The sequence below is a fragment of the Myotis lucifugus genome, unplaced genomic scaffold, assembly GCF_000147115.1.
Source record: "Myotis lucifugus unplaced genomic scaffold, Myoluc2.0 scaffold_16, whole genome shotgun sequence".
In the NCBI taxonomy this organism is placed as follows: Eukaryota; Metazoa; Chordata; class Mammalia; order Chiroptera; family Vespertilionidae; genus Myotis; species Myotis lucifugus.
The window spans coordinates 11161907-11185929 of NW_005871064.1; the positions used below are offsets into that span (position 1 = coordinate 11161907).

A 24023-nucleotide genomic window follows, 5' to 3' on the forward strand; every position below is an offset into this window, starting at 1 on the left:
CTTTAGAAAGCAAAGAGTATTTTTCAGATCAGGTTATTTCGTGGTATTCATGCCGGAGAAGCTATTGATGGTGGAATGGCCCAATGTCCTTCCAAGTAGCCCCCACACAGTAGGTGTGAGGATAATCTCTCTAGGGAAGGAAACACCTGAGCTGGAACTACTGGAACTCCGATGACTAGCTTTGTCCCATAGGACTCTAATAATGGGAAGGTCACAGGTCAATCAAGGTGTATCATAAGGGGTTCTCTAAGTATTCAAAGTGGGGATCCTAAGGGATTCCTACATAATGGAGAGGGAAAGACAAATAGGAGTGAAATGATCTTGTCTGTTTAACTAGTAAGAAGACCAGAATGACTCAATATGGAAATAAATAGGGATATGCCCCACTGCACCAGACGAGCCATCATTTCCATTGCTGCTAATATATTTCCTGATATATTTGGGCTAAAAAGAGTATCTGAAAAATATCTGGAATAGAACTATCTGATCAATACTGTGATTTTATGAATCAAATCTTATAGTCAAAAAGATATACTTTGAGTAAAAACATAAGGGTAGTGCCAATCCCAGAGATTGTCACAAATTTTAGATTCGGAAATCTAAGGCTCAGAATATTAAATGAACGGATCAAGGTGGCACAGCTTGTCAAGAGGTTAATTTAAGATTTAAAGCCATGTCTGCCTGACTTTGAAGCCCATCTTTTCATCCATAGCAAGAAATCCCAGCAGGAAGCTAGAGAGAACAACTTAGGACTGTGGACTTGCCTGATCTGACAACAATTGAATTACTGTATGTCCAGAGTCTGACAGACTATCCTGTGGAAGGGTGTGAGCTCTGTCCTGTCTATAAATAAAATGAAAAATAAATGACTCTTTGGTCTGGCAGCTCAAAAAAGTTACTATTCCACAAATTTTCTTGACATCTTAGTTTGACATGTTTGTGGCTTTCATGCAATAATGTTAAGAAATAGGTGTCTTCCTAACAGTTGACATTGAGTATGGACTCAGGGCTGGGTGGGGGACTAGTAACTATTCAAGCCTCATTTTACAAAAATGAGCACAGGGAGTGGAGGGTGGGGGTGTTAGGTGACTGTGATTAGAAGCTACTATTGTCATCTAAAAATAAGAGAATCTTGTTGATTAGAATATCTTTATAGCTGTTAGCCTACAAATGGATGCCTAGGCATCTCTCCACCAGGGAGTGTGAGGTTGTCAGAGAATGGAGTGGCAGGGGAAATTTCACTGCTCATAGCAAATATGAGAAAGCTTAGCCAGAACTTTAGGAAGAGCAAGGAATTTAAAGTCTAATAAATCTTGACTCCTAATCCCTACTAAATAAGAACCTCCCTTTCCTTTTGTGTAAAATGAGAAAAACACAATAGTCATCTTGGATGAGGAACATTCTATCAGTTCTGAATCTTAAGATAACCTGAAATGACAATTACATTAACTTCTGACATGAACTAGGGATTCATCTAGACTAGCGGTTCTCAACCTGTGGGTCGCGACCCCTCTGGGGGTCAAACGACCCTTTCACAGGGGTCACCTAAGACCATCGGAAAACACATATATAATTACATATTGTTTTTGTGATTAATCACTATGCTTTAATTATGTTCAATTTGTAACAATGAAAATACATCCTGCATATCAGATATTTACATTACGATTCATAACAGTAGCAAAATTACAGTTATGAAGTAGCAACGAAAATAATTTTATGGTTGGGGGTCACCACAACATGAGGAACTATACTAAAGGGTTGCAGCATTAGGAAGGTTGAGAACCACTGATCTAGACTGTCTTTACTACAGACCCTGTAACAGTAAAGTTATAACAGATGGGATGTACAGAGCAGTTCAGAGGTCAAGCCCTTGGTTTATAAAGCTAAGCGTCATTTTCCTCATCAATAGAATAGAAATAATGATAGAGTCTACTTCAGTGATGGCGAACCTTTTGAGCTTGGCGTGTCAGCATATTGAAAAACCCTAACTTAACTCTGGTGCCGTGTCACATATAGAAATTTTTTGATATTTGCAACCATAGTAAAACAAAGACATATTTTTGATATTTATTTTATATATTTAAATGCCATTTAACAAAGAAAAATCAACCAAAAAAATGAGTTCGCGTGTCATCTCTGACACGCGTGTCATAGGTTCGCCATCACTGGTCTACTTCATACTTCTTTAATAAATGGAGCTACTATCAACTCAGCAGGTTAGCTATGAAATCAAGTGTCCCGAGGCCATGAACAGACTATGCATGCTACACAATAGGAAGCTTGTACAGACAGGCCATAAAAGCAAGGATTAACGGACTGGGAGATTACTCATTCATTCATTAAATAAATCTGTGCACTAAGTAATAGGCACTGTGGGCAATGAGGAGATCATAGTGTACAGACAGACCTGGAGTGTGGAGTCTAATTGGAGGACAGGTGGGGGAACAGGAGACAAGTAAACAATTAAATCTCTGGTTAGAGTTGTGGGGGAGGACAGTCTTCCAAGACATGTTCAGAATAGAACCTGATCTTGGGAGGTCAAGGAAGCCTCTCTAAAAATAACTTGATTCTGAGTAAACATCGGAACTGTGCTGTGGGGATGGGTGGGCAGGGAATGGTTAAGATATGACTGAAGATGCAGGAAGAAGCCAGTCATAAAGGCCTTTGAGGAAAGATTCTCAGAGAAGTGGCATGATCAGATGTGCATGTCTGAAGGCTCGATCTGCATGCAGCGCAGCATGGGAGCGGATAGGGTGGGGGTATGAGTGTATGTGAGAAGACTAGTCTATTTTACCAATCCAGGTGAGAAATGACGGTGCTTGGATGTGCTTTATGAAGAGGAAAAAGCAAACTTAGAGAGTTACTTAAAAGTAAAGAGCTTGCTCTGGGGTTCCTGGTCCCAACAGTTACCACCTAAACAAGAGAGCCAAAGGAAATTATCCTATATAATAAAAGCCTAATATGCTAAGTGTCCGGTCTTCCGTTCACCCAATCAAAGCGTAATATGCTAATGATATGCTAAGGCCACTCAACCACTCGCTATGACATGCACTGACCACCAGGAGGCAGATGCTCTGACTGGTAGGTTAGCTTGCTGCTGGGGTCCAGCCGATTGGGACTGAGCGAGAGGGGCCGGACATGCCCTGGAGCCCTCCCGTGGTCCCTCCCCAGCCCTGCTCGTGCACCAGTGGGGTCCCTCGGCCTGGCCTGCACCCTCTAGCAAACATGGCTGAGGGAACCCTCCTCCCCCGACTGCATGAATTTCGTGCACCAGACTTCTAGTATTAGATAATTCTCAATCTGAATAGCAAGACCACAATTATAACCACAAAAACACAATGCCTAGCAGTTCCCAAATATCAGAAATGGTGACCTAAGCTCCTGAGCTTTCTAGGCAGGATGATAAAAGGAGAAGCAGATCCCTGCTGGGGGCGCTGGTAACAATTAGGGACCCCGCTGAATGACTAAGAGCTCAGGTATAGCAGTGAGGAAAAGCCGCCCCCTCCCCCATGTTTTCTCCTACAGATGAGGAAGGGGAAACAATAACTGATATATGTGACTTTCTTTGTCACTTTATAGAGTTGTGGGCAAGTCTTCCTAATTAGGCCACATCCTACAGAAACTTACTATTCTATAACAGCCTTCTCAGGCACCCAATAGAGTAACAGAGAAACCAAAGGAGGAAATGGGAAAGTAAGTCATTTCATCTGAAGAAAAATATCTCTCCTTGAGGAATATTTAATTTAGCAAATATCAACGTATGAGTAAACCAAATACAAGTCACTGTCAGTAAAGATGTTTGTGTAGATCACTGCTTAAATGAACTTCAGTTAATTTTCTTAAAGGATTAATTAACTCCTAGCAAACAATTATCCACCTGAGGTTTATACTTCGTCAACAATAATTATTTGTTTTAAGTGTATTCTTAATTTATAACAGCTCTCATTAATTTTTACATTAATCACATTATATATTATACTATTATTGTATGATTATAAACTGTCTCCTTAATTGAATTAGGTAGATAAACTATAAGGTATGTGAGAAGTAGGACTATAACTTATTCTTTCTTTATACCACTATAATCTAGCAAACTAATAAGCTTTAAATTGTTATTAATGGGCAAATTGCTCCCAATAATTAGGGTATGAAATGATTAAATTTAATCATGGTTATATATACATATTTAGTGTGAGCACAGGAAGGAGAAGGTATAATATGTGACTAAACTATCTTAGCAGATGCAATGAAAGATTAGGCAAGAGAGTAGAAGTGATAGGTCATGAAGTTTAAGGCTAATCAAGGAAGGAAGGGAAGCTATTTTTGGTAGTTCCCTCCAAGTTTTTCTCATGTGAGTTTAGGAATATTGGGGGAATACATGACAACAATAATCCCAAATATGTGCGTGGGGGGAGTCTGGGAAAGGCCAGATAACTCTGAACTTAACAGGTTGTTTTAATGATGGACTAAGCCAAGCCTTTCCTACATTAGCTTGTAGTGTGAAATCTCTAAGAAGGATGCAGAATAAATAATGTTGGGCCAAGGTACTTTTAATTAACATACCTTTCCAAAAGAGTACTTCATGAAACAGTTTGAGGGATTCTAAGTTTGTGGAAAATTCTGAGATTCTTGGAAGAATATAGTCTTATTATGAGATCAGAGTCATACACCACTTTTTCTCAGGCTCCTTCCTCATCCTTTTCTGCACCTCGCTACAGGTAATGAACTTGGAAATGGAGTGAAATGAGAAAACCTAAGCGGGATCTGGGGAACTAAGGCTCACCGCTAGGGCTTCATTTTGCCACCTGGGATACTTCCCACTGGACACAGAACTGACGCTTTCCAGTCATGGTTCTAAGTAAGACCCAGTTTCTCTCCAATGACCCGGGGCTGCAGCTTCTCACAGAGAAAATCCTAAAATTATGTGGATTTATTCACTATTCTGCATAAATGTCTATATTATATAGCATTATTTCTTTTTTAAAACAAGATTAAGAGACACAAATTAAAAGTTAATTAAAGTAATGTTTAAAGTTTCACAGTGTGTAATTCTTTTTGCATATCTGAATAAGTCCAAATGCCACAACTATTTTTAGGATAAATTAGAAGTTTTGTATAAAGTTACTGGGTTGAAAATGATAGCAACTAGTTTTTTAATCATTAATGACAAACGGTGTAGGATATTATTGGTGTCACAATTTAAAATTTACCTCTTTCACTGGCATCATCTACTAGAACAATTTCTTCTAGCATGTGTCTTGGTGAGCGATTTATGACACTATGGACAGTTCGCAGAAGTGTGCTCCAGGCCTCATTGTGGAAAACAATCACCACACTTGTTGTAGGAAGATTATCTGGATACACCTTTGTTTTACACCTAGAGACAAAGCAAATGCCTTTATAGAAAGTGACTGTTACGATAGCACAATGAATGAATCTAGACTAGAATGGGCAATAGAACAATAAAAACAGTGTGCTCAAGTGGTGGGACTCTTGGTAATTTTTCATTTATTTAGATTTTGGTTAATGTTGCATATTTAAAGAATAGTGCCTATTTAAAGCTATATGTTTAAATTAAAATTATTTTAAAGAGGTCAACTGTATGCTTACAATTAGGCACCTCTTCCTGATGAATGTCTTCTGTTGATTCAGTTTAACGGAGAATGTACTTAAGGCTGTGTCATCATCCCAAACTGAATTTATCTCATGAATCCAATTGGACCAAAAAAACAACAGAACCACTAGGATCTACACAAATATATACCTTCCACAAAGGAGGAGAACTAGTATTTACTGAGTATCTACTGAGTATCTATGGTGTACCAGGCATTAGGCTTCCTAATAATTCTGTGAGGTACTTGGAGCTACATTTCATAGCCAGCGGACAGACACAGCCAGGGAATAGAGGGCCTGGCTGAGTACTCCACAGTCCATGCTCTGCTGGCCAAGCTCATAATGCTGCCTCCTCAATACTGAAATATCAACATGCATCTTGTTTAGTAAAGACAATGTCTAGAAATGCAATCATCAGAAAGACCAAACACACTCAAAAATATATGCACACAGAATCACTACCACAGTGGGCTGATGCTATTAATGGGAGTGAGTTATATACTGGAGTGGAGTTGGAGTTGACTGAAAATCCCTGTTTTTTAAAGAATGAGTCAAAATACAAGTGATTTCATTTATGGCCCCTATGTACAACACTGATTAAAAGGTGGCCTACACAATGAGCACACTCGTTATATGTGAATGAAAGGATTACTGAGTAAACTCTAATGCAGGAAATTCACTGTATGGTCTGAGAGTTAGCTTGAGCTCTTGCCGGAGTGTTTTAGGGAATAAAGAGATTAAATTTGCTTAGGATAGTGTTCATCTCAGCAAGACTGGGCTTACCATAGAATCCACGCAAATACCTAATAATTCAGGAATGTAGAACAACAGAAGTCCCTTGATAATTATTTTTTCTATTATTTTTCAATTGTTCAAGTCCCGCTCTACTTATCCTAACCATCTTACAGCCTGAAATGGCACTAAGAGTTGCATATACATCATCCCACTTTATCCTTACAACAACACATAAGACAGAGGTATTATGCCAATTTTACAGATGAGGAAACAGGCTTAGCGAAGTGAATATGCACATGTAATCTATCCTCTACTCATGTCCCTTTGAGCTAAGACTTTCAAGGTATTCTTTGCCATCCACTAAATTTAGCCTGTCATTACCACTCACCAAGGCCAAGTCTGTATTTCTTAAGATGTCTGGCTACCTGCCTGACAGTGTTTTGCAATGTTACATAATTTCTCTTCTGCGTACGCTCATTCAGGCAAGAGCTAACCCAAAAAGAGTGAAGGCAAAGCGCACTGGTTAAGAGTGCATTTTTGTCACAGACAGATTTCACGTGGGTCACTTATTAACCATCCTTGGTACAAATCATTTAATCTCTCCAAGTTTCCCCACCGGCAAACTGGGCACGCTACTACCGTTTTGCTCAACTGCTTAAATATGATCATGTGTATAGTGCCTAGAACATAATAAACATTCAATAAATGGTATCACTTTTTAAACATCTGAGACTAATTATATAGAATAAAATTGCCTTATTAAGTGACTTGGAATTTGTCTTAAACCTGCTTTGTGAGGATCACACATTAGAAAAGTTATTCTTTGATTGTTACTTCTATTTAATGCTTCTTAACACTGGAGCAGTGTTATTTTTTCCTTCAGGAAATATGCCCTCGGAGACCCTGCAAGCAGTAAAGGTTCTTGGCAGGCATAGGGTGACCTGGACATGGCCGGCTACACCACCGGTCCAGGCCAGGCTGAGAACAAGTGAGGCTTTTCTGGATTCAGAAAAGAGGTGAAGAGCTGCACTCTAGGGGCTGTCCCACACTCTTCATCTTTCTATCCCTGGGAACTAGTCTGAAAATCACCTGCTGGCCAGCTCTGTCCAGCTTCAACAGAGGGATAGCTAAGTATTCATCTATTTCTCAGTTAACATTTCATCGTGAATACACTTCAGAAGTCAGCGCTTAGTAAAAGAGAGTGGAGATGGGAAAGCATGCTTGGAGTCAGCTGCTCCTGAGAACTGCAGCTCACTCCCTGAATGGAGGCCTATATTGCAGGTGCCAGGAAGTATTCAAAGTACTACAAATCCGCATGCAACCCTTGTTATTTTCCTTAGGGTACGCATCAGGATCATGAGGTACAGAAAAGTCAAGCAACTTGTTCAAAGCCATGGAGCCAGTAAACAGCAGAGCCAGACCTAGACCTTGCCACTATCAAGATAGTAATAAGAAACTCATCTAGATACAATTCAAAAAGTGAGACAAGAATAACAATGGGTTAAGAGGCTCTAGTATATACATAGGAATAGTTCCAGGTGAATAGATCAGAGGAAACAGTGATGTGGCAACATCTGAGATTATTACTAGAACTGTCCTAGAACTGAAGAATAATACGCCTGCTCAGATCAAAAGTACACTATGTGCACAAGCATGTAGCTAAAGATAAAGCTAGGTTCCAAACTAAGAGACAGAAAAACACAAATACTAGCAGAACGGAAAATGAAAAAGGTGGTAAGCAGAAAACAAGATTTATTAGGTTGAACTTTATGAAACTGTCACTTTCATAGGTAAACAAGGATGAATATCAACTTTGTATGGTTCAACCTAAAAGGAAACTATATCAATAGTCACAATAATTATAGATGCATCAAATTCAACCCATTATAAACAATGACTATTAGAGTGAATTAAAAGTATAAAATCCAGCCATTTAGTAGAGATACACCTAAAACAAAATCATACAGATGGCTGAAAGTAAAAAAATAGGAAAAAAAATAGACATACCAGAAAAATATTAAACAAACTAAAAGTGGTATAGCACTACGAAAACCAGGGTGAAAGAAAGTTAATAAAGATACAGTGAACACGGGGTTAAAAAACCCCAATACCATGAATTGTCTTAAATGCATTCAATGATGCAGCCTTGAAAGATAAACTAACAGAATGACTTAGAGATACTGTCAAATCCACAATAAGGAAAGAGAAGTCTACTTTTTCCAAAAAAATTTCTGATAGATCATTAGTAAAAAAAAAAAAAAAAGAAGAAGAAGAAGAAAAAGATACAAGACACTCTACCTGGTCTTCAAATAATAAACTGTAAGGGGAAAAAGAAGATGAGAGGGAACCTGCAGATTTAAGAGACCTATCTACCAGCTGTAGATATGTGTAGATCTTATTTGGATCCTGATACAAACACTATAAAATAAAGGTACATGACATCACCAGGGAAACTTGAACACTAACTGGGTATTTGATGTTATGAAGGAATCACGGTTAAAATTTTTTAGGTATGAAAATGGTACCATGATTTTTCTTTTTTTCTTTAATGAGTCCCTATCTTTCAGAGACACATACTGTAATATTTACAATGCTAGGCCTTTGGCCTGGGACTGGGGAGTCTACTTCTAACCTCACTCAGCTGGCTGATCACAAAAGGCCACACACCAGAGGGCTGCTCCGGTCATGTCAGCGAGCTTACCCCAGAGCCAGTGACCCAAGTGAGAGTAAAAGACCAAATTGGAACCCACAGTGCATTTTATAACCTAATCCCGAAAGTGATACTCCATCACTGGTTCTGTGTTCTACTGGTCATACAGACCAACCCTAGTACAACATGGAGAGATAGGCACAGGTATCAATACCAAGAGATGGAGACTGTCAGAGGACATCTTAGAGGGTATAATACAAGACTGTTAGGATTGTTGAAGCAGGGTAATGAATATATGAGGGTTCATTATACTATTATCTCTATTTTTGTACCCATTTGATATTTTCCATGATAAAATATTTAAAACGAGGATAAAAACACAGAGATGGAGCAAGAAGGTATAAAAGGGCTACTTAGAGGTAGCAGTGACTGTGTGCTCCCTTCTCTCCCATAAGCACCCAATGATTGGCCAGGACTATGTATTAGCAGCTTGCATGAAACAGACTTTTTAAGTATGAGGGGTCCTCAGCAAGCCTGAAATTCAGTGCAACAGCTTATGTATCATACCATTTAAACACTGTTCTCAACAGCTTAATTAATAATAGTCAAAAGTGGAAGCAGCCCAAATGTCTACCAATGTGTAAATACACTATGGTATATTCACATTAACAAACCACTACACTGCCATAAAAAATAAACTTCTGATATATACAACAACATGGATTTCAAAGACACAAAAGAATATATACTGTATGGATCCATTTATGAAAAGTACCAGAAAAGGACAAAAATCATCTATGGTTAGAAAGGTCAAGACAAAGGCTGCCTCTCGGGGTGGGAGCAGTGGAAAGGAACATGGGAGAACTCTCAGGTGATAGAAATGTTCTGCTTCTTGATTTGGAAGACAGAAAGGTATATGCATATGTAAAGATTCAGTAAACTGTACACTTCCAACTGCATAATTCACTGTTTTAAACTGCAGAAAACTTAATAGAATCTTTTTTAGAAAGTTGATACTATGACTGTTTTGGTCATAATGAAGTTTAAAACCCCCTACCACCTTAATCTATTAAGATAAACAATTATTTTCCAAAGCCTAAAATACATGGTCCTAATGATCACTAGTAACTTGAGGTATTATTTTATCAGCGTTTAATTATTTTTAAGTGGGGTAAGTAGTAAGTTAGTGATATAGCATTCACTCTAGGAGCAGTCAACACTAATGTGCAACTGATTAGGAATTCAGAACCTACTTTTCATTCAAATTAAACACTATCAGGACCATCCTGGATACTTACCCTTCTAGCCTAACATCAGGTAAAGATCTGTTGAGTGCAATCATCTCGCTTGCCATTAAGTTGAACTGATTGATTTTAAACATCTCTTTCATCTTTTCTTGATCCTCTTTAGGAATGACGACTGGTTTTCCCATTTCTCCAGGACCTTCATGAGGCTTTTGTACTGGCTCTAAAACTAAGAATAAGGAGGAAACTTAACTAACAATTTTAGAACAATCAATTCATGCTTCTTTTTAATAACATTTGAGCTTAAACAGTGCCTTCAACAACGAGAGCCATTTCTGAGCTCAGGTCTCCCATCCTGCAACACCTCCTGGGAGCTGCCCTGTCTTCCACTTCATGCCAGGGTTATGACTTGAGACCTTCTCACCTGCACTACTCACCTGAATCACTGCATTGCTGTGGCACATCCATTCAAATATTGTTACCACATTAACCTCCCTAAAAGCATAGGCTTCACTACTATTCTAATGGTCTTCAAAAGTCCAATCTTTTCTATGTGAAATTGAACCTAACTGCCAAACAAACCACTTGCTAGGCTCTCCACCCGCTTCTCCCCAGTTCTTCACCCTCAGTCAAATAGCAATTCACTACTCTCCCCCCGACCCCCAATGCCTCATGTTTTCTTGCTTTGGTGCCTTTGCTGACACAGGTCCCCCTCCATTGGCGTCTCCTTCCCACCCTATTTCTGCAACACCTTGTCTTTCAAGGCCCAGCTAAAGTGGCTTCCCTAGCTTCTAGCTTTTCTGAATCTGTGCATTTACTACTCTTGGCTACCACATCATTTCATCTAAGAGTTCTTATGTCTCTAACCAACTGCTACTACTTTATTTTCTTACTAGAGGTCCAGTACACGACATTCATGCATGGGCGGGGGGGAGGGGGGAGCAGGGTCCCTCAGCCCAGCCTGCACCTCCTCGCAGTCGGAGACCCCTCGGGGGATGTCCAGGGAAGCACGGGTCTAAGCCAGCAGTCATACATCCCCAGAGGGGTCCTTAGCACTACCGGCAGAGGCAGGAGAGGCTCCTGCCACCATCACTGCACTCACCAGCAGTGAGCCCAGCTTCTGGCTGAGCGGCGCTCCCCCTGTGGGAGTACACTGACCACCAGGGGGAAGCTCCTGCGTTGAGCATCTGCCCCCCTGGTGGTCAGTGTGTGTCATAGCGACCGGTCTTTCTGCCGTTTGGTTGATTCGCATATTAGCCTTTTATTATATAGGATTTTTAGTATTTTTTTATTTATTAAAGCTGGGGACAGTGAAACAAGGAATGGCTTAGGACAGAAGCAATAGGAGAGACCTATGCAGGGCTGCTTTGGCTCTAGAAATGCCACAGTAAAGAAGTGAGCCAAGCCCTGACTGGTTTGGCTCAGTGGCTAGAGCATTGGCCTGCAGACTGAAAGGTCCCAGGTTCGATTCCGGTCAAGGGAATGTACCTTGGTTGTGGGCACATCCCCAGTGGGGGGTGTGCAGGAGGCAGCTGATCAATGTTTCTCTCTCACTGATGTTTCTGACTCTCTATCCCTCTCCCTTCCTCTCTGTAAAAAATAAAATAAAATATATTAAAAAAAAAAAAAAGACATGAGCCAATAGGGGGCTGCTTTAGCTCACTGAAAAGTCAGAAAAAGGGGGCCGTGGAGACAGGTTCAGGGGGTTGGCCTGAGACGGGCTGCTGCTGCTCCGCCAGTTACAGGTTTCATGAAGACCCTTAGAGTTTAGGAGAGAAAAGTAAAGATGTGCACCTAGAGGGAAGAAAGTTGTGGGTGTGCTTCCAAAAGAGAGAGGGCCCAATTGCTATTTCTTCCTACAATGATTGCTTAACCTGCCTTATCATACCCCACCAGGTTATGATCTCTTTTTAGCTGGGTTTTTAAAATTAATTTATGTACCTTCTGTGGAATTTAGCAGTGTTTTATAGGAGTTTTATAACTGTATCCTGAACTAATATGTGAGTAAAAGTGAAATCCTATAATTGATAACAGTAGACATAATATAAGCACCATGCAAGGTGGAGCATCATGAAAGATAATTCTTATCAGAAGTAATGTTACACCTTGATATATACATAAAGAGTAGTATTTCAGATCCATAATCCCACAATCTTATTCTTTGTTATATGCTTTTGAGATGTTAAAAACATTCCAAGAATAGGTTCTAGGATGTATTAAATTTGGATAAAAGGGTGTTAAACTTCCCACCTAAAAGGGATGGATATACAATGAAGTGAGGACAATAATGGGATGAAAATTCCTGTCTGGGGCATTACTTTTTTTATTACGTTTTATTAATTCTTAAAATCAATTCTGCTTACTTACCTGTCTCCAAAAATGAAGAGCAATCAGCAGGTTTGGGGACTGGGATGTTCAGGGGTCAAGAGTACGCAGCAGAGCTCTGGACCTGATAATTATCTTTCGTGCATGGCATAGGCAACAAAGAGTAAGTGGGAGACATCTAGTGGCCCTGATTATAAATATCCTGTGCCCTGTTTTAATTTAAGATGGTGCTTTATAGAAAAGTTAAAATGGGAATGTTTTCATGCTGCTCACTGTTGGAGTATTGTTTACAGAACCCCATCTATAACATATTCTTCTGGGGGATGAAGAGGAACTCTTGAATCTGATCAAGCCTCTGAACCTACTACAAATTCACAGGAAACAGAGGCACAGAAGGACATGATAAAAAACATCAAAGGATACAATTCCTGACTCTGGGAAACAAGAAAAAGAGAACGCAATTTCTTCTTCAATAATAACCAACAGGGGGAGAGGGAGCAAAGAGAAAGAGTTATCCATGTATCCATGCCACAAGCCTAGCCTTGAAGTGACAACTGTTGAAGCCAAATGATGGGCATCTGGGAATTAAAATTTCAAATTAAATTGTTTATTTTTTTCTTTTATTTCCCATCATTATGAAGTAAAAAACTCTGGCCTTGAGATAGTAAAGAATCAGGCAAAATTATACAACATATATAATCCTGCTGCTGCAATATTTTACAAACTTGATCATCTGATACTTATAGCGTCCACATTACATATTTTAACTTATTGGTAACTTGAGATTTCACAGCCACATTTAAAATTACTATTAATAAAAAGTTACATGACTACTATATGACTTACAGAATCTACCAGATAAATTAAATGGACTAATTACTTTTCTTTGGCAAAAAGGCTAGGATAAAATGTGTGTAGTTAGTGAATATTTTTACTATGAATGCATTTGCAGTACTAAAAAATCAACTTAACAAAAAAGATGGTAAGCATTAACTTTCTATGTATTCTACTTACCAGTCTTTTGTGAAAATTTAAAGTGAGTTCAGTGAAATTTTTGTTTGAAAGTAACTAAAATGGGGTTTGGATACCATCAATTTTCTGAACAAAAAAAAAAAATTATTTTCTTGGCATACAATTTTATATGCCAATCACTTATAAAAATCAAATCAATGTTGATAAGGGAGTGACTAAGGTGTTATTCCAAAGTATTATATGAGAACAAAGATATTTTATACTTCTGTTAAACTTCATTTACATGACAATGTAGAAATGTTTCGTGTTTTAGAAAACTTAATTATTAAGAAAACTATAGGTTCCCTCTGTATGACACCAAATAAAATTAATGTATATAAGCCAGATGACATAATTTTGAATGTACTTTAATAAATCTTACAAATGACTAATTTATGTTTTCCTCATGGGAGTAGAATAAAGGGGTATAAGTTTATACAATAGCTATTTAGCCATTCTATGCATGATACTTTTAACACTTTTAACTGTTGGAAGAACCATCAAAGAGTTTTTGGAAATATGATCATCATATATAGGAAAGCAGGGATCACTATTAATCTAAAAATGTTAAAATTATATAGTATCCAAATTAGTTAACAAAAAAACCCACAAAAAACAAAACAGTGACATACTTATCAAAACGAGTGTTCTATTATAAAATGTCACTCACCATCCCCAGCAGGAAGTCCTCTCTCCTTTTTTTCATCACATTTGTTGCATTCACTGAAGTAAAGCAGCAGGAACATATCCAAGAGTACCCAAACCAAGGAGGTGGCTAGGACCACCTTGCAATATGCAAATTTTCTCATGGCACTTTAAGTCAAATGCAAAATTTTAAAATACATATATATAAATATACAAAGATCATGAAAATGTTTCCAATCTAGTTTCATCAAAAATCACGTTCATAACCTAGAGAGAGAAAAAGAAAAAAACCACATTAACTTAAAAATTCAGAATGTAAAGAATTGTAAGAATAATATGCATATGAAATTTTACTATGGAGAATAAGTTTATAGATCAGACTTAGAAAAAATATTTGTAAACATTAAAATTGTATCAAAAATAACTCCTACAGATCAATATACAACAACCCAGCAGGAAAATAAGTAAAGGATGTAACAGGCACTTTGTAGAAAGTAAATCTGAATAGCCAATAAACATGTAGAAAAGTGTTCAATTCACTTTAATTAGGAAAATGCAAATTAAAAGTGAGCTATTATATCATGTCCATCAAACACAGGAGGCTTAACTGTCTGCTATTCAATTACTATATTAAATGCTAAGGCAAAGCTAAGCCATTGATTGCCACAGGAGTTTAAGAAACCAGTGATTCCCAGTTCATTTCAACTACTCACATTCAGTTCCCAAGGCCCAAAGACATATGCGTTCTCCTAGGAACCTATGCTACAGCAGTTTATTGAGCTAATTATTGTCCCTCTGTGCCACTGAGTCCCATCCCAAAAATGCTACAGTCACCAGCCATTCAGAAACAGATTCATGGAAATTATATTGAAAAAGAAGAGTATCATAAAATCTGAGGCCTAGTGTTGGCTCTGACAGTAATTTTACAGACTTCCCTGATCTTTAGTTTCTATTTCCCACCCAAACTCCACACCCCTATCTGTTAAAATATGACAAAATGACTTGAGGAACTGTCACCAAATTTGGAAAGTCATTTGGGATAGTTTGACTAGAAAGATTTCTGGCACATAAGGAGTTCACCTTGGGGAGCTCTGGAGCAGTCTGGGGTTCCTCAGAGAGGTATAGAGTCACCCACTGAGCAGCTGATACCAGGCTCAAAGGCCTGTGTCACTACTGATTAGGAGACTGGCCAAGTGCATTCAGATGAGGTGTGCATTCAGAGGAGGTAGATGGAGGAAACACACACTTAGCACATATGACCCACATGAAAGCCACATGAGCATATGCTCGGAAGGCCCAGGCTGAGGTTAATGCTCCAGCCCCTTACAAGGGCAACTTTATGTAGCATGCTCCATGGCGGGCAGCACAGATGTATTTACCTGAACTATGTATGGTGTCACATGTGTACTAGATTTATCAGGGAGATGACTTCATAAATTATATAAATGTCTAATCACTGGGTTGTACAACTGAAACGAATATAATATTGTATGTCAACTGTAATTGAAAAATAAAAAATTAAGAAAAAACAGCCCTAGCTGGTTTGGCTCAGTGGATAGAGCATAGGCCTGCGGACTGAAGTGTGCTGGGTTTGATTCCAGCCAAGGGCACGGGCCCGGGTTGCGGGTTCGATCCCCAGTGGGGGCGAGCAGGAGGCAGCCAATCAATGATTCTCTCTAATCATTGATGTTTCTCTCTCTCTCTCCCTCTCCCTTCCTCTCTGAAATCAATAAAATAAATATATTTTTTTTAAAAAAAGGAAAGAAAAAAACAGCCCTGGCCAGTGTGACTCAGTTAGTTGGGCATCATCTAAGTGCACCGAGAGGTTGCTGATTCAATTCCCGGTGAAGGCATATGCCCTGGTTACAGGCTCAATCCCCAGTAGGGGGCATGCAGGTAGCAGCAGATTGATGTTACATGAATGTTTCTCTCTTATCCCTTCCTCTCTCTCTAAAAATCAATAAACTATTCTTTAACAAAACAAAACAAAACCCAGCACTCTCAGGCACCTAGACCTAGGGTCACTAACTTTGTATCTACTGACCAGGCAGAGGTCTGAGATAGGAGACCCTTCAGTAGATCTATTTATTTAATTTATAGCTGGACTCTCTTTCAGGAGAACTAAAAGACTCAAAAAGATTATAGTTATCCTCTAACACAGTAAGGAGAGCCTAGGATATTTTATTTATATACTAATTATATACTTCATTTGCTCCGTTTCTCAAACAGAACTTATTCATTCACTTATTAGTTCACTCAATAAACACAAACTCTATAAATGTAGGGAATGTTTCAAATGCAAGGAATAGAAAAGTGAACAAAATACACACACCCCCTGCCCTTGGTAAAGTTTAGAGTTGGCTATAGAAAAGCAGGCATTAGTCAAACGGTCACATAGATGTTTCAACTGTGAAAATGCTTTGAAGGGATGTATACAGTATTATAAACATATGTAATCGACCTGACTTTGTCAAAAAGGATTCCCTAAGGAAGACATGATTTAAGGGGAAAATAAGCATTTCAGACAGTGGGTAGCAAAGGCTCTATCGATAGCAAGCGGAGCCCAACACTGAAAGGTCAGTGGATAGAAAACAAAAGAGGAAACTGTTTGAGATGGAGCTGGAGCTGGATAAAAGTGGACAGATGTAAGATATTAAGGGACAAACTAAATGGGATTAAGGATGATTACTGAGGGTAAAGAAATCCTGGCTTGTACAACTAGATACAGAGTGGTGCCGATCACAGAAATGAGCTAGTAAATGAAGACCAATTTTGGGGAAGGAGGAGAATCAAGATGGGAAGAAACCTAAGTTTGATTTTGGACTTGTTGAATATGAGGTGCCTTTGATACCTTCAAGGAGAGATGTTAACCACAGCTGCTGGATACAAAAGTTTGGGGCTCAAAGGAGGGGTCTAAGGCAAAGATATACAGACTGAAACCTCTACTCTCATGCAACTTTGAGGGGGCAAAGAGGCTAAAAAAAATCCACACACAAAAGAACTTTCGTGGAGCATTCTTTCCCTCCTACTGTGTGGGCTGGACTTAGTAACTTACTTCTACCCAACAATCTATGGTGGAAGTAACGGTGTGTGATTTGAAGGCTTGTCATGAAACATTCTCCTAGCTCTCCCTCAGATCACACACTCTGGGGAAAGCCAGCGCCTTGTCAGAAGGACAGGCAAGGAACCCTACTGTGAGGTCCACGTAGTGAGAAACTGAAGCCTGCCAACAACCAGCACTATCTTGCCAGGCATGGAAATGAACACTTTGGAAGCAGGCCCAGGCAAGCCTTCAGGTACCTGCAGCTTTGGCCAACATCTTGACTGCAACATCCTGAAAGATCCTGAGTCAATACCACTCTGCTAAGCTGTTCCTGATTCCTGATCCAAAAAATATGAGAAAATAAATATTTATTGTTTAAAGCCATTGAGTTTATCAACAGAGAATTTCAAGAGCAAACTAGGACTAGAAAGGAAATTCTTTAAACTACAGTAAACATTTAATGATGGAATTTCTGTAACATAAATATGATGACTTAGGCACTCTCAGTTCAATCTGACATTGTACTGGAGGTCTAAGCAATAAGAAAAAAAAAGTAAGAATTAGAAAGTAAAGAGACAAAATTATCTCAGCAGATAGCATGATTTCTATACAAAAATTTTAAAAGAATCAATAGCTAAACCATTAGAGCTAATTTATGATTTCATTAATGTTGCTGAACACAAGATGAACATAACATTAACCATGCTCCTGTATGGTCATAACTAATGAGACTATAAAAAACAGATCACATTCCAAATAACTATAAAAACTATTAAGGTATTTGGGAACAAATTTAAACTATGTGCAAGACATGAAGAAAATTATGACGCTCTTATCAAAAGATATAAAACATTTGACTAATGAATAGATATACCATGTTCAGGGAAAAAAAACACAGCCTCTTCAATAATTAATCTATAAATTTAGTATAATTCTTTTTTTATTGAGGTAAAATTGACATGTAACATTATAAATTAATATAATTCAAATGAAACACAAATGAAGCTTTGGGGGACTGGATTTATTATAAAGCAGAAGTATCTAAAACCATGTGGTACTCAAAAATAAGCCCATATGTGTGTGGAATACTGAAAAGGTGCTACAACAAAGCAGAGTAGAAAACTGGCACAGGGACAAACGGCTTTCCATATGGTAAAACATAAATTTAGATCCCACCTTATACCAACAAAAGTAAATCTGTGCATAGACAATAACTGAAGCCAATCATGTTCAAACAAAGGAGCAACTATTTTTGGCCAATTACCTACTGGCTGGCTAAGGTCAGAATGGCAACAATCCCCTAGGTTTCAATAGTATGTAGGGTGTCCCCAAAAAATGTACACACACTTTAATAGCTGATAAGTCACTTCATTTTCAGTTCAAGTTTAACTGATTTGAAATAATGGGTGAAGCCAAACTAAGTTTTGAACAAAGAAAATTAATCCTAAAGTGCCACTAGACTTTTCGTGGGGTTACATAAAAGATAAAGTTTACGGTACAAAACCAGCAACAGTCAACTGAGGGCACACAAATACCAAACGAAATGATTCTTGATGTTTGCTATTCTATTGCTTCGACTTAGCAGTGCCAGAACAATCATCAGTTTGAAAACAGGCATTGATAATGAAAATTATTCATTTCTGTAGTTTCTTTTAAATTTTGAAAATGAACTGTATGTTAATAAACACTGACTTTATAATCATTCAAAGTGCATATACATTTTGGGGGCACACCTGTATTCTCCACTTCCTATAAAGTATTTAGGCCAACATTTCTGCCACTGTCTTTGAGTCAAGTGATTATTAAAATTTAGTACTGAGGCGGCTTATTCACTAGCAAAAAAAAAAAAAAAATCTTCAAGTATTAGCATATTCTTATTCTACCTGCGTTAATAACAAAGACTTAGTAAAAACCAATCCCAAACTCCTGCACAAGATGATGTCCACATTCCATATAAACATGGATCTTCTCTAACTCTATTTCTCAGGTGTTACCCCAAGTTTAGAGGTTGGGGGAACAGGCTTATCATTTTGGATACTAATGGTATAGACTCCTACAAAATTTATGGGCTTGAATGTTTCAATGTAGAGCATTCAATGTTTGGTATCTTAAGTGGAATGTCACTTTCTAAGGTAATAAAACTGACTTAATTTCTAGCAATACCTTTAAAAGTTTATATTTTTTCCTAGTTATAAAAGTCATACATGTTCAATACAAAGAACTTAGGAAACACAGAAAACCACCTATAAACCCTAATAAACACTACTACTACCAATAAGTGTCCGTTCAGTCATTCAGAATAGATAGTAGAAATATTGTGTTTTAAAGTAAGTCTGTAATATCTATTTTGTCTCATTTTTGTGTCTTAAAAGCCTTTATCAGGGAGAAAAGGGATGGGTGTGACTATAAAGGGTTAGCATAAGAGATTTTCATGGTGATGCTGGATTTTGATGTGGTTTTTTTTTTTAAATTAAAGTAATATGCTCAACAGACATTTCTTTTTTTTTTTTTAAATATATTTTATTGATTTCTTACAGAGAGGAAGGGAGAGGGATAGAGAGTTAGAAACATCGATGAGAGAGAAACATCGACCAGCTGCCTCCTGCACATCTCCTACTGGGGATGTGCCCGCAACCAATGTACATGCCCTTGACCGGAATCGAACCCGGGACCCTTCAGTCCGCAGGCTGACGCTCTATCCACTGAGCCAAACCGGCCTCGGCTCAACAGACATTTCTAACCCCTCTTCCCACCCCTGCCACTGAGAATCATGTCTTAGGCAACATCAAATATATTAATGGTCGCTTCAAATTAGCACTGATATTCACAGTCTATGTCAAAATGCCACATATTGTTTAACAATTAAAGAATAGACATAAATGGATACAAACTGAGGTGGCTCCCTGCCCCTCACGAGTCTGACCTTTGCCCTCCGTGTCCTCCCCGAAGGGTTCTTCTGGTAACAGACTCAACCCCCTGACCACAAAACAAATGACCCAGCCAGGCCAACCACAGAACCTCATCCCTGGCTTCTTGAGTCACAGAGCTAGGAGCCTGTGCATCTAGGACTGCCAACACTGCCCAGCACACAGAGAAAGCCCAAGAGTATAGAGGGTATCCCAAAAAATGTATACACACTTTTCTTCAGGTTTCTGTTATTACAAGCAGTACTGCTATGAACATTCCTGAACACTCTGCAGTCCAAGAGGAGCAGGACAAGCAGAGGCATACAGATCAAGAGGCAGAGGGTCTGGACTCTTCCTTGGCTTTTGTGAATACCCAGGAGTCCTTCCTTTAATCCCCTTTTCTGCTTATGAGAGTTTCCATTGGATTCCCGACATAGCCAGAACATCGGGGGTGGCGGGATGGGGAAGTGGAACTTACTAGTATAGGTAAAACCAAGCAGGTCCTGGTTCATCCTTTTAGTGCCCCAAATCACAAAAACATATCAATCCTAAGTATGTAAAAAACTCATCATAGAAACAAAGGATCACAACACAACACAACACAGATCCACCAGCTGGCTGAAGAATAAAGAACATAACCTTTAGTTCCCTCTCCAATCCCATCTCTTCCCTGCCAACCTTTATTCAGAACTTATCACTCTACTTTTTCCTGATAGTTTTACCTCACAGTATCTCTTAACAATGCCTTGTTTTGTTTACATTTATTTCTGAACTGCTTATAAATAGAAAAAAATCTGAGACTTTTTTTCTAACACTGTGTTCCCAAGATCCATCCATATGTTGCACACAGTTGTAGTTACTTCATTTTCATTGGCTTAGCATACCCCAGTTTATCCATTCTACTTTTAATGGACATTTGGTTCTTTTTAGGTTTCTGTTATTACAAGCAGTACTGCTATGAACATTCCTGAACATATTTCCTGGTACACACATGCAAACATATTTATTTAGGGCAGGGGCCAGCAAATTTCTTCTGCAAAAGGTCAAATAGTAAATATTTTAGGTTCTGTGGGACATCTCTGTCACAACCATCCTAATCTGGTACCACAAAAGCAGCATAAATGATATGTAAACAAGTAAATGCAACAGTATTTCAATAAAACTTTATTTAGGAACACTGAAATGTGAATGTCATATAATTTTCATATCACAAATTACAAAATTATTTTAATTTTTTTAACCATTTAAAAATTGTTAAAAACCTTTAACTATGAGCCCTGATCTAGAGAATATCCCTAGGGGTATTGGGTCACAGGATATGCATATATTTTTTAAAATATATTTTATTGATTTTTTACAGAGAGGAAGGGAGAGGGATAGAGAGTTAGAAACATCAATGAGAGAGAAACATCGATCAGCTGCCTCCTGCACACTCCCCACTGGGGATGTGCCCGCATCCAAGGTACATACCCTTGACCGGAATCGAACCTGGGACCCTTCAATCCTCAGTCCGATGCTCTATCCACTGAGCCAAACCGGTTAGGGCAGGATATGCATATTTTAAATATGATCAATTTGTTTTCCCAGATGGCTGAAGCAAAACAATGCAAAATGAAAGCTCTGGATGTATTATATCCTTGGCAACACTTACTGATGTCAAACTTTTATTTTTTTTACAATCTGATGGGTGTGAAGTTGGTATCTTATACTTTTAATTTACATTTCCCCACCATCTCTGACCTTCTTGGCCATCCCATTTCCTCTGCCTACTAAAGTCTAATTAGTTTTTCTTCTTCTTAATTTTTCAAAATATGTTATTGGTTTCAGAGAGAGGAAGGGAGAGGGAGAGAGACAGAAATATCAATGATGAGAGAGAATCATCCATCGGCTGCCTCCTGCACACCCCCACTGGGGATCAAGCTCACTACCGGGGCACATGCCCTGACAGGGAATTGAACTGTGACCTCCTGGTTCATAGGTCGACGCTCAACCACTGAGCCACACTGGTCAGGCTATAGCTTATCTTCTTAATAAGAACTGTCTTTTATGGTTCACATTTTCTAAGTCTAAAATTCTTCTCTATGTAGAGACCATTTTAAAGTTTTACGCTTTAGGTTTCAGTAGAGATTCAATGTCATTTTCTTCCATGTGGATAACCAACTGTCGAGTACCATTTATGGAAAATTCATCCTTTCCCTAATGGTGTGCAATGCCAACTTTGTTACAAACCTGGTTTCTAGGGTTCTACTTTCTGTTTCATTGGTCTGTCTATCCCTACACCACACTGATGTCTTATTACAGCTTTAAAATAATTTTCTTAAAATTTTATTTTATTGTTTAAAGTATTACAGACAGTAGTACATATATCTCCTTTTTTTCTCCCCCCCATTGACCTTCCCCAGGCCTCCCCTACCCCCCGGCACATGCCCCCACCCCCGCCCCGCCAACCAGTGTCTTGTATCCATTGGTTATGCTTATATGCATGCATACAAGTCCTTCGGTTGATCTCTTACCTCCCCCCCAACCCCCGCTCCCAACACTCCCCAGCCTTCCCACTGTAGTTTGACAGTCTGTTCAATGCTTCTCTGACTCTGTATCTATCTTTTTGTTCATCAGGTTATAATGTTCTTTATTATCCATACATGAGTGAGATCATGTGGTGTTTTTCTTTCACTTCCTGGCTTATTTCACTTAGCATAATGCTCTCCAGTTCCATCCATGCTGCTGCAAATGGTAAGAATTCCTTCTTTTTTATAGCAGCATAGTATTCCATTGTGTAGATGTATCATAGTTTTCTAATCCACTCATCTGTTGATGGGCATTTAGGCTGTTTGCAAATCTTGGCTATTGTAAATTGTGCTGCTATGAACATAGGGGTGCATATATCCTTTCTGATTGGTGTTTCTGTTTTCTTGGGATATATTCTTAGAAATGGTATTACTGGGTCAAATAGCAGTTTCATTTTTAAATTTTTGAGGAAACGCCATACTGTTTTCCACAATGGCTGCACAAGTCTGCATTCCCACCAGCAGTGAAGGAGGGTTCCTTTTTCTCCGAATCCTCTCTAGCACTTGTCATTTGTTGATTTGTTGATGATAGCCATTCTGACAGGTGTGAGGTGGTACCTCACTGTCATTTTGATTTGCATCTCTCAGATGATTAGTGACTTTGAGCATGTTTTCATGTGTCTCTTGGCTTTCTGAGTGTCCTCTTTTGAAAAGATTCTATTTAGGTCCTTTGCCCATTTTTTGATTGGATTGTTCATTTTCCTTTTGTTGAGTTGTATGAGTTCCCTGTAAATGTTGGAGATTAAACCCTTATTAGAGATAACATTGGCAAATATGTTCTCCCACGCAGTGGGCTTTCTTGTTGTTTTGTTGATGGTTTCTTTTGCTGTGCAGAAGCTTTTTATTTTGATGTAATCCCATTTGTTTATTTTCTCCTTAGTCTCTCTTGCCCTAGGATCTATGTCTGTAAAGATATTGCTACGACATATGTCTGCAATTTTGCTGCCTATGGAGTCTTGTAGGATTTTTATGGTTTCCCCATCTTACATTCAAGTCCTTTAGCCATTTTGAGTTTGTTTTTGTGTATGGTGTAAGTTGGTGATCTAGTTTCATTTTTTTGCATGTATCTGACCAAATTTCCCAGCACCATTTATTAAAGAGGCTGTTTTGACTCCATTGTATGCTCTTGCCTCCTTTGTCGAATATTAATTGAGTATAATGGCTTGGGTCAATTTCTGGGTCCTCTATTCTGTTCCATTGGTCTATATGTCTGTTCTTGTGCCAGTACCAGGCAGTTTTGAGAACTGTGGCTTGGTAATATAGTTTGATGTCTGGTATTGT

General features: G+C 38.6%; 1 protein-coding gene across 1 annotated transcript in view; it reads right to left on the minus strand.

Moving 5' to 3' along the window:
* Window positions 1–24023, minus strand: part of GALNT1 (polypeptide N-acetylgalactosaminyltransferase 1) — a 51132-nt gene that overhangs the window by 23172 nt on the left and 3937 nt on the right. Inside the window, exons 2-4 of the mRNA XM_006085163.3 lie at window positions 14252–14493; window positions 10300–10474; window positions 5214–5380 (exon numbers count right to left, since the gene is read on the minus strand). Of these exons, the coding sequence (XP_006085225.1) occupies window positions 5214–5380; window positions 10300–10474; window positions 14252–14390 (481 nt within the window). The 5' untranslated portion in view covers window positions 14391–14493. The remainder of the gene's footprint in view (window positions 1–5213; window positions 5381–10299; window positions 10475–14251; window positions 14494–24023) is intronic.